This window comes from Pieris napi, chromosome 5 (genome assembly GCF_905475465.1).
Source record: "Pieris napi chromosome 5, ilPieNapi1.2, whole genome shotgun sequence".
Taxonomy (NCBI): domain Eukaryota; kingdom Metazoa; phylum Arthropoda; class Insecta; order Lepidoptera; family Pieridae; genus Pieris; species Pieris napi.
In genome coordinates, this window is record NC_062238.1 from 13,241,487 (window position 1) to 13,256,956 (window position 15,470).

A 15,470-nucleotide genomic window follows, 5' to 3' on the forward strand; every position below is an offset into this window, starting at 1 on the left:
AGTTTGTACTTTGTGACAACTTCCGTTTCCGTCGATATAGACTATGTTAATTATAAATATAGTGTATATTAAATTAGGAATATTTAAAGAGCAAATTTTTGATTTTTTTTTTTAATTCATTGAAATATACACAAATAATAAAAGGTCAAGATAAAATGTTGTAACACAGTTTTGTAATTATATTCCGTTTTTTAAACAGACCTATAAAATATTAATAATATTACATAATATCACTATAGATATTCTAATTCGAAGGTTATCTATATATATATTAACCTGAACTCATAGTGAAAAGAGGTGGACCGTGGAATAGACAAATAAAATGGAGATGGGAAGAACATCAAAATATTTATGTATCTACTATCAATCAAGTCTTTAATATTTACATGTAAATTTTGGTATAATTATAATAAAAATACACTGAGAACTCTTTTTTGGTATACATTTTCAGTGAATGAAATGAATGGAACAAGTAATTGGCAAGAAAAAATGTGCTGTGTCGTATTTGTTTCTACTTAAGGAAAGCGATTTTAAGTGATTTTCATCAGGTATATTTTTATTGAAGTTAGATTTCGTAACAATATGGAATAGCTTTTATGATTATTACTACCAAAAATATTGTAATAGAGTTTGTATATTTTTCTAAACTTGGCATTAATTATTCTCATCTGGAAATTTTGTTATAAAAAATATTCCTAGTTCAGTCATTGTTATAGAATATAAAATCTTATGAAGTATGCTGTTTTGATCCTTGTTTATTTATAATAGCAGTTTAAAGTTGTTGTTTATATTAAAGTCACATTGTTATTCCTTCCCCTTAGGTACAAGGGTACCAACCCAACTTTTTATTACCATTCCTGCAATATTGCTTATTATCATTCATGCAGAGTTTCTTATTACCATTTCCATTACAAATGAACAAATACCAAATACACTGAAAAGAAGGCCTAAATATCAGCTTAGCTTGGTATAACAATAATGGTAATTTTTACACACAATTCCAGAAATTAATCATTATGGATAAAATGACTAGTCAACACCACTACATGCCGGCCGACAGTAACTGTAGCTGCCGTGTTGGTGAAATAGAACATATCAGTAAGTATAATTAGATGTACTTTTTGTATTAAGGGATTTAACTTATAATCTAGAAATTTATATCAGTTTTATATTTATTTCCATCTTGATACTGTTTTTTTTAAACAATCAGTATACATCATAGAAGTATTGAATAGTAAAGTTAATATTACAGGTCATTTGTCTGAACACATTGGGTCTCTGTGCCTGTCATCAGAGTACTCAGATGTGACTTTGATAGTGGAGGGGCAAAGGATTCCTGCACATAAAGTGATCTTGGCAGCAAGCAGTGACTACTTTAGGGCTCTGCTTTATGGAGGAATGAGGGAGTCCAGTCAAGTTTGTTACTGTTCCTTATTATGCCATTCTAATTGCAGCTCTAATGAATAGACAAAACAGTACAAACTATGTCTAAATAAAATACATTTCATCTTTAATGGTTTTATATAGTCCAAAGTACAATATACAGTACAAATTTCATATACAGTGTAAACTCCATGTAACATCCCTCGATTTAATACCAAAACCCATAAAGCGTCAAATTCACTCAGCTTTGGTTGATTTAGCTTATCTTCCATACAGTGATACTCTACATAGCATTACACCCTCAATAACGACAAATAATAAAAAGTACTTTTTAAGTTACTGAAATTAGTTAAAACTCCGGCGCTGTTTATGTTCTTTTGTCGCTTTATTGTCCTAGCCCATAATAAACTCCACTGTCTGCATCATACGTACCAAACTTTCTAAGAATCCGACCTATTGTTTACAAATTGGGATTGCTTGCACGTGCTTTATCACGAAGATGCCTCAATATCGCAAAATGAATAAAATATAACAAAATTTCTGGTGCAGCAAAAGACGTCACACGAAAATAACAGACTATATGCGCGCTTTCAAATAAGAATTCTTTTTTGTAATTACTAACACTAGTCTGAAATAAACTTTTTCTAATACAGATTTTTCTTCTTCCCATTTAACGATTGAGTGTCGTTACACAGAGTTTACACTTTAAATTAAATACAAGAACATTTCAAATAAATAAAGTATACAACAATTTTAACATAACAGAAAGGAATTTTACTAATAAATATTTTAATTACTCCTCAACATTAATAAAACAAACCTATTTATTTATAAAAATATGTAGTTGTTTGTTTTGTCATATTATTGATAAACTTATTCTTTGTTAGTCTGAGGTGGAGTTGCAGGCACCACTCCAAGCATTCAAGGCTCTCCTAAGATATGTCTATTCAGGTGAATATATGTATACTAATTGAAAAAAACAATTTCAAAGAAATTTTTTAGTTGATATCATAATAAAAATATTATGGTCCTATTTTAAGGCCTAAAGTACAATAGATACTAGCAGTAGCAGTTATAAGCATTGGGAGATTTATTATTTATTTATTAAACAAATTTAATTAAATTGATATGTCTGAGTTCAAAATATTTATTTATTCACAAATAATAATATGGAATGTCTTGTATTACAAGTCCCAGTAATTCTTTTTATATCCTGTTTTTGCGTAGGCCACATGGGACTTTCGTTGCTGCGCGAAGACACAGTACTCGATATGTTGGGGCTAGCACACCAGTTTAACTTCCAGAAGTTGGAAGCAGCTATATCTGATTACCTGCGACAAGTGTTGGCCCTGCGAAATGTCTGTGCCGTTTTGGATGCTGCTCGGTAAGATTTCATGAACATAAAAGGCTCAATATGATAAATCTATATTTATAAAAATTGTTTACGATGTATAATAGACTAGTTGGAGGGCCAAAACTAGCCAATGAAATTTTCACACTAACTTTACTCTAGCATTTCCCTCCATTCCTAATAATTATTCTTAAATTATTTAAATTATAACCATGCATAACAGATGAAACATCAATATATTAAGAACACATTATACTAATTTTAGTACTGGAATACACGGAATCAACACTAAACCCATAAAATGTATAATTATATCTCTGAAATTCTCTTGATTTGATTTAATAAGCAGCTACATAAAGGCGTCTTGCCTGACTCTTAAGAAAGCAAAAGCCAAACAGAATTCAGATAGTTAAAACTCAAATGGGCTTTGGCCCAGAACTACGAATGCGTCGTCCCACACGGGCCTATATTATGTCTATTGCTCTTTTTTATCTTTATTAACAATATTCACGAACTCTGTCTACACGGCCGATTTGATATGAAACCTGCTTCTTTTGTTTTGATTGAAATATCCAAACTACGACTGCTAAAGTTCAAGCAGAGGGAGGCCTGCTTAAACTTCAACTGTTCTATCTTCTTGGTTTCAGCAAAATCTGTTAACAATTACTATTTAAAACCTTCATTTTACAAACGCTAAATGTACAAGATGAAGAAAGAAGATATCACTTATAAAAATGAAAGAAACAGCCGGGTTTTAGACTGGTTACAGATTTAAATTGAAACTTTCTCGTATTTACGATTTTATAATTGATTTTGATTTCATAATTGACAAAATAAAATCACTAATATCCAGAATTTGGTCAATTTCAAAATATTTGCAATCTGTATTTAACCAAGAAACCAAAATTATGATAATTAAACAATATTTATGTTTATAGTTTATTAAAGAGATTATAAATAAATCTCTCCATAGTAGCTTATCAGTTAAGCAATTCAAACATCTCCAGTCTCCACAATGGAGCGATTTTCCTTATGTTGACGAAGCCGCGCAAAATTTAAAAAAAAAAATCTATAAGCTATGAGACTGTGCAATTATTTAATCAATCAAAATACGTTTATTCAATTTAGATGCGTCTTAGGGCATCTCTTATGAATGTCAAAAACGTTTACAAAATTCGCGAAAGAGCAAGACTACGCCATCCGTTCGCAAAACTACCAGGAGGCCTTGTTTTGAGAAGAATGGGCAAAACATCAAACATTCGTTTTCATTTATTCTAGAAGACTTTATATAATGTTTTTTTTTTATTTTTTTTTAAGAGATATGAATTTCTAATAGGGAGTTCCCACTTTCTTAGTAAAATTATATTATTTATTTTTATAAAGGAATAATAGAATTCTTCTATTACCAAAATATTACGGTCACTAAAAATTACTGACAAAAGAGATCTATCTAAAGTAAGACCTTATATAAATGCTTAAAATAAATATGTATGATGATCTTCTAGTCTTGATATGACTTTGAAAGGTGTTTAAATTTGCTACATGCTTATCATTTGCAGGCTCTACAGACTAGATGCGTTGATGGATTACTGCTTCAACTTTCTGGATAGGAATGCCACTGAAGTTTTGCAACACGACACTTTTCTACAATTATCAATTGTAAGTCACATTCATTTAAACTTTTTAATATAAAAGTTTTAGTTCATATTAAAAAGTTGCTACAAAAAGTGAGAGTAAAATTCATGCTAAACATATATTATGTTTGTAAATCTATCTTATATATATATAATGAAGATGGTCTTCGTTTGAGGCTCTTTCACGCTTAAACCACTGATCGTATCGACATGAAACTACCACCATTCGATGCGAAATTTTTCCTAGATGGTTTATGGCTATTTATTTATTAAATTCCAACGTTCCTTCATTTTTATTGCTGTTTTACTTTTATGAAAATTTATCCATACGGACTTCACCGCGGAAACATTCGGGGAGGCTTCCTAGAACCTCTAAACGTCAACATCTGTTAAAAACTCGATTTTCGAAATATTTCAATTTTCTTAGCGGGAAGTTAAAAAGAAGAATAATAAAAATATGAAAAATAAAATAAAATAATGAAACATAAAATTTATTTTAATTCGTCCAGCAAAGCGGGCGCGAAACGGCTAGTAATACTATATGTGCAGATTTACGCATTTGTTGACTTCATTGCCATAATTTGATTTACCTTTATGAATTAAGTTATTTTGAGTTTATCACATGTTGAATTCCCAGAAATACAAAAAAATATTCAAAGCCAAGGCATATAACATGTATTAATAAATTAAAATATTAAGGACATAGACAGGCCCATATCAGCTCAATTGAAATTCAATTAATTTAATGAATTATGTTATCAGGAAGCTTTACAAGGCCTCTTGGAGAGAGACTCGTTTTTTGCTCCGGAAGTGGACATCTTCAAGGCTGTGTGCAGCTGGTTCAATGCCAACCAGCAGTGGGTCAAATCGGACAGTGGCGTTGCGCATGTGGTATTCGATCATTTCAAATAATTTATCACTTTTAAGAATGTGGCTTTCATTTCAACTCAGACTCTACTTCTATTCTTATTAATTAAACTACATTTGAGTAATTAAAAAAACGTGTTAATTTAATTGTCATTAAAGTATAAAATACATAAAATACATACATAAAATAAATACATAAAATAGGTATATCATAAATTCTCTTTACAAAATTTTAATTTTAAAATTTCTATAAGGTAATTCGCTCTTTCTCACTCTCTCTCAATCGGTCTCAATCGATCTTTCCCTTTACTTCGACAAAAATGCTGCACGTCTTCGTGACGCTAATATTATTATTGCGTTTTACCTGTAAAAAAATTACCCTCATGCGCCTAAAGAAGTTTCACTTAAAAAACTGGTTAATTCTTTTGATGTAGACCATGCTGATTTCATAAAGATAGGCAATGATTTTAACAGGAGAAGATCTTGAAATGCGTTCGACTGACTCTAATGAGTCTGGAAGAACTTCTGACTGTAGTGCGGCCCTTCACCCTTGTGACGCCGGACATGTTGCTGGACGCCATACAGGAGAAGACGCAGACCAGCACCACGGATCTGCCCCATCGTGGACTTTTATGTATGTCTCTTTCTACTCGAATACTAAGTATATTCGATCCTTCAAAGGAATATAGCCCGAGATGTGTATATTTTTTACTTATTATTGTTATATATATATATGTATATATATGCTACAAGTTCTTATTACTTTAAACGCAATTTAACAGAGAAAAAAAGCTATGTAATAAAAATAATCTTATCGCCTAACAAACACCAAATTACTCCTCCGTGACATTTGAATCAAAATGTATTATTTTTAATAATATTTGGTCAGTGCCCGAAGAGAACGTGGCGACCACTAAACGGGGCGCGCGGGTGATAACGGGCGACATGCGATCGGCGCTGCTCGACGGGGACACGGACAACTACGACATGGAGAGAGGGTACACCCGCCACACCATATCCGACGCCCCGGACAATCCCGGCATCATCGTCCGCTTGGCCACGACGACCATTATCAACCACGTCCGACTGCTCCTGTGGGACAGGGACAATCGGTGAGCTCGGCGTCCGATCCGTGTTCCGTAATAATAATATAATAATAAAAACTTTATTTGTTTATTCATATATCGCTAGTCCCCACACTAGGGAGGCCCTGCGTTGTGGGTAATTAGAAAACAATTATTACGTGGTACATGGTTAAAACAGTAAAAAAAAGATAATAATAAAAAATAAGAATTTAGTGTAAAAACGAAGTGAATGAGTGAGTGTGTGAAAAGGTGTGTATGCGCATGTATTTGAGAGTGAAGCTGAAAGTTGTTAAGATCGTGCACTGTGTCTGTGTTAGTTTATCAACCCTTAAATGGTGCGTTCCACTAAGCGTTCACAACGCTCACGCTCACGACCGCTGATTTCCCCATTCCACTTGATTGGGAATGTTACTGTCGTTAACTCAAGTGGAATGGATTATGGAGCGTTTCGGGCGTTCATGTAAATTCTTAATAGCTCAGTTGCAAAAAATACATCTACTAATAAAATAAATTTACCAAATTTATATATTATTAATGATAATAAATATCGTTTACTTATTGAGTTATGCTATCCATTATTCAGGAAAAATGTATAAATAGCTGTTGAATATAAACTAAAATCAATTGTATTAAACTTATATTGCATAATTATATTTACCTCTTTCTGCACGAGCAGCTTCAGCTTCAGAAACGATAGCTTCTACTACAGTTTCTCTTTCAGAATCATATAATGTTATTTTTCTTCTTCAAGCTTTGAATATCATATTTCAAAAATTACGCCAAATTATTCTCAACGTTCACAACGACCCACCTCTTTAGATGGGTCGTTGTGAGCGTTGCGTGAGCATTAGTCATGACGTCATGAGTGACGTTTTCGCCGTGATCACAACGACCGCGGTCGGTATGTGGAATGGCTAAAGGAGAATTTTGATCGTCGTGAGCGCTTAGTGGAACGCACCAAAAGTCATACCAAGATATGTAGTATTGCCTCTGTAGATTCGAAATTCAATTTGGCTAGGGTACTTTCTATGTGACTTGCTAGTTTATATCTGGATAATTTAACTATCTCACAATCCATAGATTTGGGAATTTTGATATAAAGGAAGGGGCCCCTAAATGCTAAGAAATTAACTATTTCAAAGTAACGTTTAACGCGAGCAGGTCGTACGCGTACTTCGTCGAAGTGTCGGTGGACCAGAAGGACTGGGTCCGCGTGATCGACCACAGCAACTACTTCTGCCGCTCTTGGCAGAACCTCTACTTCGGGCCCAGAGTGGTGCAGTTCATCAAGATCGTCGGCACCAGCAATACTGTCAATAAGGTGACAAATCATCGTCTCACGTGAATTTGACCGCATCGATTCAATAAAGTAGATCTAAAGAAATGTCAACGTACGTACGACTGTCCGTCAGGTGTTTCACGCGGTATCTATGGAAGCGATGCACACGACGCGAGTTCCGCCCCTCAGCGACGGCCTCGTCGAGCCCTTGCACAACGTCGCCACGGTGGAACTGTCCGCCGTCGTCATCGAAGGGATCAGGTGAGCTTGGTTCAAATATTTTAAGACCCGGTAATATATGTTTAACATAAGATATAGGTATCACTTATTCCACGTCATTAAATTTGAATCGGTAGACATCCCTACTCATCGGCAGAGAAGACTTATAAAAAAAACTCTCGGTACTCTTTTAAAATAGCAAATCATCAAACAACACTTATTTTAAAACAAATATCGCAATTTAATTATAAGTAGCCTGTCCAGGCCCTTTTATCCACTAGATAATCGTTAACTTTATAGTAAGCCTTTTTACACAGCTTTTCTTTAATACATTTCTTACATTTATTAAAAGGCAGAAATAAAAGAACCTCTGAGATTTTATTAAAGAAGAGTATCCCTTTTTCCCAAAAAAGAATTACTAACTTTAGATAGTCTAGGACGGGGAAATTGCAGCCTGCGTTTGTTCCGAGTATAAACATTGTGCGTATGTTCTATTCTAGTAAACTTATCACTATTTTTGTATACATACATAATATTTTCATAAATATATTGCGAGGGAAAGGTTAGTATATCAATTTTCTTGAATTTATCTCTCGGAGATTCCCTACATTTTAGATAATAATAGATGATGTAAATTTGTAATCTCGTATCAGCCGTTCCCGCAACGCCCTCCTGAACGGCGACACCGAGCACTACGATTGGGAGCAGGGCTACACGTGCCACCAGCTGGGATCCGGCGCCATCGTGGTCCAGCTGGCGCAGCCCTATCTCCTCTCGTCTATCCGCATGCTCCTGTGGGACTGCGACTACCGCCACTACTCGTACTACGTGGAGGTCTCGCTCAACTATTGGCATTGGGACATGGTCGCCGATCGCACGAGGGATACTTGCAGGTCTAATGTTGTTTATCGACACCGGACCGAGATATATTTGGCTCAAATAATAAAGATATATATATGTTAACAGATCGTGGCAGGTGATCTACTTCTCTCCGCGGCCCGTGTCCATAATACGCATCGTCGGCACCAACAACTCCGTCAATGAAGTGAGTATTTAACACGGTCAAAGCATACTTGGTCTCAATTAAAAATTTCATCAGCATCACGATGGCTAGAATCTTCCACACTCCGATACACAACACACTTTTGCGAACTAGCAAAATGAGATATACGAACTTCAATTGTTAAAAGTAAGAGTATACCTTCCCTAAGAGGCCGGCAACGCACCCACTAAAATTGGACTGACTGCCCTTTTGGGCGTCGCGTAGGCTCGTTTGCCCCCCATTCTATAAAAAAATGGCTGAATAACTAGTCTCGACAAAGTTGTTTGGCCCATATTAATTGCATTTTACCAATTTTTTCATTATAATTGAAATGTGTGGCGTCGTGTATAATGTCTATACGGAGCATGGAGTTTGATCACGTGCAGGTGTTCCACCTGGTGCACCTGGAGTGTCCGGCTCAGGTCGACCGCGAGGACCCCGCGGCGAAGAAGCAGCGTCCCGACGAAGCCCGCCCCGCACCAGTCGGTCAGTTCTGTTTATCTCATTCGCCACAACAATGTTCGCAATCTCCTCGACTAACCAATTATTATGAATGCAGGTCAAGCCAACGCTGCCGAGACCCGCGACAGCCCCTCTCCTCCGGCGGAGGGCAGTCCTCCTCCGGAAGCCGGCACCTCGCGTAGGGCTCTGCCCCCCGCCGAGACGGCCACCGAGGCGGAAGAGAGGTACGATGCGTTGGATTAACTGGTAATCCTTCTGAACAATTGGTAAAAGACTCGAGATGACGAGAAAAGTGATGTTTTTAGCGCAAAGGCAAATCGAATGATTCGCAAAAAAGACTGCGGGTAAATCGAGTTTGGCGAGAGATTTTATGTTACATTTATTTAATTTTAAACAAGTCTATTAGTGTTGTCTAATGTCTAGTCTATAAACGTGTTGTTAAGCAAATATCACTTTAGTCTTATAAGTTATAACGCATAATAGTTAAGGTGTATGTAAATGTATGTTAGTTGAGATGCATAAATTGTTTTTTTGTATTAGTAGTAACCAATGTTTGAGTCTTGTGTTTTAATCGGAATTTAAACAATACTGTTCATAATGCTGGTTTATTAGGGTTGTGAACTGGAAAGCAAATTATTTGTGCACATTTAGTTCCTGGCAAATAACTAAACCAGTCTTTAGATTTTAAAGTAAAGGAGTAATTTTTTAAGTTTTTTCTAAGAAGTACACGCATAAACGTTTCCCACCACAAAAAATGTGGCCATGTTGACGTTCATACTTTATAAATTCTCTACATTTTGACGTTAGTACTTTATAAACTGTAAAAAGATTTAAATTTTATTAACCTTACCTATAAGTTTAGTTAAAATAATTATGATAAGTCATTATTGAGATTATTTGGAATATAGGCCTAATTTTATAATTATAGGTATAAGATAATGAAACATTTAAAATGTAAAATATTCCCATATGGTACGATTAGTTACAACTGGATTGATTGTTTATATCGTTGTCCTGAGTCGGCAAGTCCAGGAATGGTCTGTGATAGAATCAAATGTATAAAATGAGATATTTAGTTTTATAGGATCAAACTAAAATGTATATTAAAAGGTTTAAAATGATGATTTTTTTATTTACTATACCTATTCTTATTCTAGCTTTATAATATTTGAGCAAATAAGAACAATGTACAAGGAGATTTATTGATCTTTATTAAATTCTTTGACAACATCATATAATATACTTAAAAAACTAAGTAATTTGTGGGCCTCTCTCTACTATAATATTCCTGTTTCTTCTTAACAGCTCACTGGCGTCAATTATATCTGCATTAGTCTCTTCGGCATAATCATCCAACCTGTTTCTTAGCAAGGTTTTTAAATCATTAATCCCCTTTCTCTCCAATGCAGATATACCTATAATGTTTTCAAATCTTATTATTCTTTCAGGTATTATTTCTGCGGGCATTCTTGAATTCTTCAGGAACTTATCAATGTCCTTAAATGATTCTTTCACTTCATTGAAAATAGTGTCTGTTCCATTTAAATCTAATTTATTAACAGCTAAAATTGCAGGCTTATCTAGCAATTCTGGATTATATAGTTCTAATTCCTTGTTCAGCAAGAGAATAGTTTCTAAGCATGATCTTTTAAGATGACGAGGGCTTAGCTGAAAGCCTTGAACATCAGCAATGAACAAAAGGAGTTTTGTTCTTTCTACATGTTTTAGGAACTTATGGCCAAGACCAATATTAATGTGTGCTCCTTCAATAAGTCCAGGTAGATCAGCAATAGATATTTGTCTCTTATCTTCAAATTGAATGATACCCATATTTGGTTTAATTGTTGTAAATGGATAATTAGCTATCCTAGGCTTTGCTCTTGAAATCACTTTTAAAAGCGAACTTTTACCAGCATTTGGAAACCCTACCAGCCCAATATCTGCAATTAATTTAAGGTCCAAACGAATATGGTGTACTTGCCCAAAGTGGCCTAGAAAGCTATTTTCCGGGGTACCTCCGGGTCCACCTCGAGCTACAATAACAGTTTCTCCATCTTTGTCAATGGATCCCAAAACTTTTCCGTCTTCTCTGAAGATTGTAACTCCTAATGGAACTTCTAATTTTACATCTGAACCGGGAGCACCGACTATTCTGACTTTTCGGCTGTCTTCACCATGTCCGGCAACTACAGTTTTTGCTCTATGTTGACTTATAATTTTACCTAAATTAGCATCCTCCTTGCCGACACAATAAACACAACCGCCTTGACCCCCCAATCCACCATACTTTGGTAATCCAGTCCCCCCAGTTCCACCCTTCACATGAAGCCTAACAGTATCTATAAACTTGCTGCGCAAATATTTACGAGGACGTTTAATTTCTTTAACAGTGAACAATATTCTATTAAGAAGAACCATCTCGGCAGGCTATTATTTATTATTATTCATACTTTTATGGTCATATAGAATGTCTTTTTCAAACTATATAGTATGATTTAATTTAAATATTTAACAAGTCAAATCCAATATTAGCTCTAGCCTCTAGGTTATGTGGCTACTCAACTGTAGTAGTTAGTAGTTAGTACTGACAGTTTGTAAACAAACAGCTGTTAAGGTGATATCAGACGGTTCACTCGGATGATTGTTCACTCGAGTGAATGCTTCAGTTTTTTTCATTCTATGTTCACACGGCTTAGACGAAATGATACAGAAATGAACATTCATTGTTCTTTCTTTTAAATATGTCATCGAATGAAGTCGTACGTCTTGGAATTAGTTTAATTTGTGATCATTTAATCAAAGAGTTGACAAAAAAGAAGCAAAGAAAACGTCGACGGTGGTGGGTGCGACCATGGATTGAAAGAAGAAATTTATTTTAAAAAAAAGTAATGTATTTTGATCGTTCCACTTGAACACCATTTTGCCGCATGAAAACAATATAATACTCACAGAAAAAAAAATTATAATTTCTTCGACAGCGTGATGTCCGTCGGCTACAGGACTCGAAACAAAATGGCCGAATCCGAATGAACGTTCTCTCAGTGTTCAGACCGTTCATTTCTCGTTCATTCGGAGTGGGAATGAAAGATACCGGATGCCAATATCCAACACTGTTGGATCGGTTCACTAATGAATTCATTCGGCACTCGTGTTTCATTTTTTGTTCAGACATTTCATTTCGAGTGAAATGTACCGAATGAAAGGTGAAAATGAACAAAAAATGAACCGTCTGATATCACCTTTAGACTATGGCCGTCCGCCGTATTAGACAGACAGAGCACATATTAGTTTAAATAATTATACTCGCAAAGGTGAACCGATATACATAAAATGTGTGCGTGTACTAGGTGTACATACGTAATGGGGCATCCACACGCTGGCTGTTTGTCACAAACACCGCAAACAGCAAACGAAGTCCCAAACACCAACCACAATCACCCAACACAAACAGCCATCCACATGCTTGGCGAACGTTCATAACATTCCGAATCGGCAAACATGGCGGACGACGAGCTTGTGGCAGCTATTACTTTCAGGTTGACATATTTTTATTATAAACTAGCTGACCTGGCTAACTTCGTTCCGCCCTACAACCTTATAATATCGTTGTTACTTTAATTTAACTTATTTTAGGATTTCATTAATGTTAAGTATTACATTAATACAACTCTTTTGCAAATACAGAAATGTTTTATTGCTTGCCATTGCGAAAGAAGAATGGCAGTTTTACACATTAGGCATCTTCTCTCTAGCGTCAATATGGCGATACTGCATGTTAAGCACTTTGTGATATCCAACATCTTTTGATCAGGATCAAAGCATGGTTATGCATCTCCTCATTCACCTCAAGATCGGAATTTCTTGAACTGACACGAATTCGACGTAAAATGATGCGTAGTTTTGTCAACAGATGGCACCATATGGTTTTTGTATTCATAAAATTAATTTATTTATTTATTGTTATTCGATAACTTATCCGATATTTTATTGCTTATTCTGCTATTCGGGACGGAAACAAATCCAACAAATCAAAAACCAAGGCAATCGGTCCAGCCGTTCTCGAGTTATAAGTGTTGTAACAAACACGACTTTCTTTTATATATTATAAATTAAAGCAAGAAAAAGAAAAAAGGAAAAAAAGAAGAAAGCAAAGACGATGGTGGATGATTAAAATACATAGAAAGCGTACAAGGCTTTAGATCTATTATTTGGGCTTTAATTTGCCGTGTTTTTTTAATTTTACTTAAAAGTTACTTAGAAATGTCAGAATCGTAGGTGCTGACCAATCAGACATTTTTTACGCTTTGCGCGCCAACGAAAAAGTGTAGCAAGTAAATACGTCCGCCTCCCGCAAGCTCGCGCGCATACTGATCGCTGCCAAACGTGTGGATACGTAGCAAACTGTTTGCCAAACATCCTTTGATCTGGCAAGATAAACCGACACCGATGCCGAACACTGCCCAACACAAACACAAACAGGCAAACAACGACAAACACCCATCCACACGTCCGTGTTTGCTGTTTGCTGTTAGCTGTTTGCCATTGTTTGTCAAGCGTGTGGATGGGGCTTAAGAAGTGAAACTTCTTTATGACCTTATTTTTCGAAAAATGATCTATAGTCCATTGAAATGTTACATTTTTTAGGCCTAACCTTGCGTTTTTTAGAGGACGCAATTTTATTTTTTTGATGTGTAGGGGGGGTCAGTGTAAAGCTAAAACCAAGTTTGTGGGGTCGCCACCCTTTTCCCACGGCCGCCATCTTGGAAAAAGTGGTCCAAAAGCCACGTTTTTGGCTATATCTCCTAAACTATCCATCCTACATTTAACTTGTAAAGACACATTTTATAGCAAATCGCTGTGCCTACAATTATGTTTATGTAACTTTTTATCATAAATCCAAAATAAAAAGTTATAAGTAAAAAAAGTGAAAATATTTTCTATTTCTAAAGTTGACTAGGTGCGTCAATGCTGATGACAAGCCGATCAAAACAGCAGTTTTACCTTACTTTTAAGATCTCTCGTTTATTTTAAACAAATTTTCCAAATTTATTTTTTTTTTATTTTTTTTTTATTCCTACAATTTTACTTATTGGTATTCCTAGTAGGCCTATTCCACAGACAACTTGCTGATATGGTAATCTTCGACATAATTATATTATCAATCAGTTATTAGAATGGTAGCTAGCTATCACTTTTTTATTTATAACTTTTTGAATTTTGGATTTATGATAAAAAGTTACATGGACATAATCGTAGACACAGCGATTTGCTACAAAATGTGTCTTTACAAGTTTAATGTACGATGGATAGTTCAGGAGATATAGCCAAAAACATGGTTTTTGGACCCCTTTATCCAAGATGGCGGCCGGGGGACAAGCATTCCAACCCCACAAACTTGGAGTTAAGCTTGTATTGACCCCCCCTACATGTTCCATAAATAAAATTGCGTCCTCTAAAAAACGCAACCCCAAATGTAACTTTTCAATGGACTACTATTATAATGATCTACTATATGCAACTTTACAGAAATTGGTTAAAGTTAAATTAAATAAAGTTTAACAAAAGGCTTTTATTATCATAGACATGAACAAATACAATTATTTCATTTTACCTTATTACTACTAAGATTATTACAGAATTTCATTAATTGTAATAGAATTATTACTACCATTGTAATCGTTATTATATATTTTGTTTTTAATGGCTTCGAATATCTTCGGATCAACCGTGGTAGGGACAAGAAAAAGATGGCGCGTAAACGAAACATGTGACGGTAATTTTTTTTCCAACGCCGATAAAGAAGTTTGATGTGACATTGGCGGAATTGTGATTTACACAGATGTCGCCATTATAAATAAAGTGAAGTGAAGTTTGATTTCAAAAAGCAACATGGCGCGTAACCGAAAAACGTGACGATTTGCTACAAAATTTCTCCCATACGTCCATAAAGAAGTTTCACTTCAAAAATCGTGTATTATTTAATGTTATTTATTTTTATTACTTTACGTCGATATCTTTTTATAATTACTCGCACATAAAACTGGTGTTGCATGTTTCGCGCGTATATTGCGTGTACGCACGCGTAACCGAGGTACGTGGGTCAGCTGTCAGTGCGCTTGGTGCCTTGTTATTAGATATTCACATATGT

The 15,470-nt window shown here is 35.1% G+C and overlaps 2 protein-coding genes across 4 annotated transcripts; one reads left to right on the forward strand and one right to left on the reverse strand.

Annotated features, from left to right (window-relative positions):
• The first annotated feature begins 296 nt into the window (after positions 1-296).
• Positions 297-10,443, forward strand: LOC125049396 (BTB/POZ domain-containing protein 9). 3 transcript variants are annotated; one of them, XR_007117002.1, is made up of 16 exons: positions 297-548; positions 1,005-1,098; positions 1,253-1,416; positions 2,271-2,334; positions 2,611-2,767; positions 4,294-4,393; positions 5,131-5,259; positions 5,710-5,869; positions 6,125-6,347; positions 7,482-7,641; positions 7,733-7,860; positions 8,472-8,711; positions 8,785-8,863; positions 9,232-9,346; positions 9,420-9,638; positions 9,671-10,443. XR_007117002.1 is itself a non-coding variant. In XM_047648644.1 (15 exons), exons 2-15 carry the CDS (start codon positions 1,017-1,019, stop codon positions 9,563-9,565), a joined length of 1,947 nt encoding a protein of 648 aa, XP_047504600.1. In that variant the 5' UTR covers positions 297-548; positions 1,005-1,016; the 3' UTR covers positions 9,566-10,443. The 3 variants fall into 3 exon arrangements, 2 of the variants coding, with proteins under 2 accessions (XP_047504600.1, XP_047504601.1); XM_047648644.1 differs by having other exon boundaries at positions 9,420-10,443; XM_047648645.1 differs by having other exon boundaries at positions 9,247-9,346; positions 9,420-10,443.
• A 73-nt stretch (positions 10,444-10,516) lies between these two features.
• LOC125049397 (GTP-binding protein 10 homolog) lies at positions 10,517-11,908 on the reverse strand. Its single transcript, XM_047648646.1, has one exon. It carries the CDS (start codon positions 11,738-11,740, stop codon positions 10,574-10,576), a length of 1,167 nt encoding a protein of 388 aa, XP_047504602.1. The 5' UTR covers positions 11,741-11,908; the 3' UTR covers positions 10,517-10,573.
• Between the last annotated feature and the right edge of the window lie 3,562 nt (positions 11,909-15,470).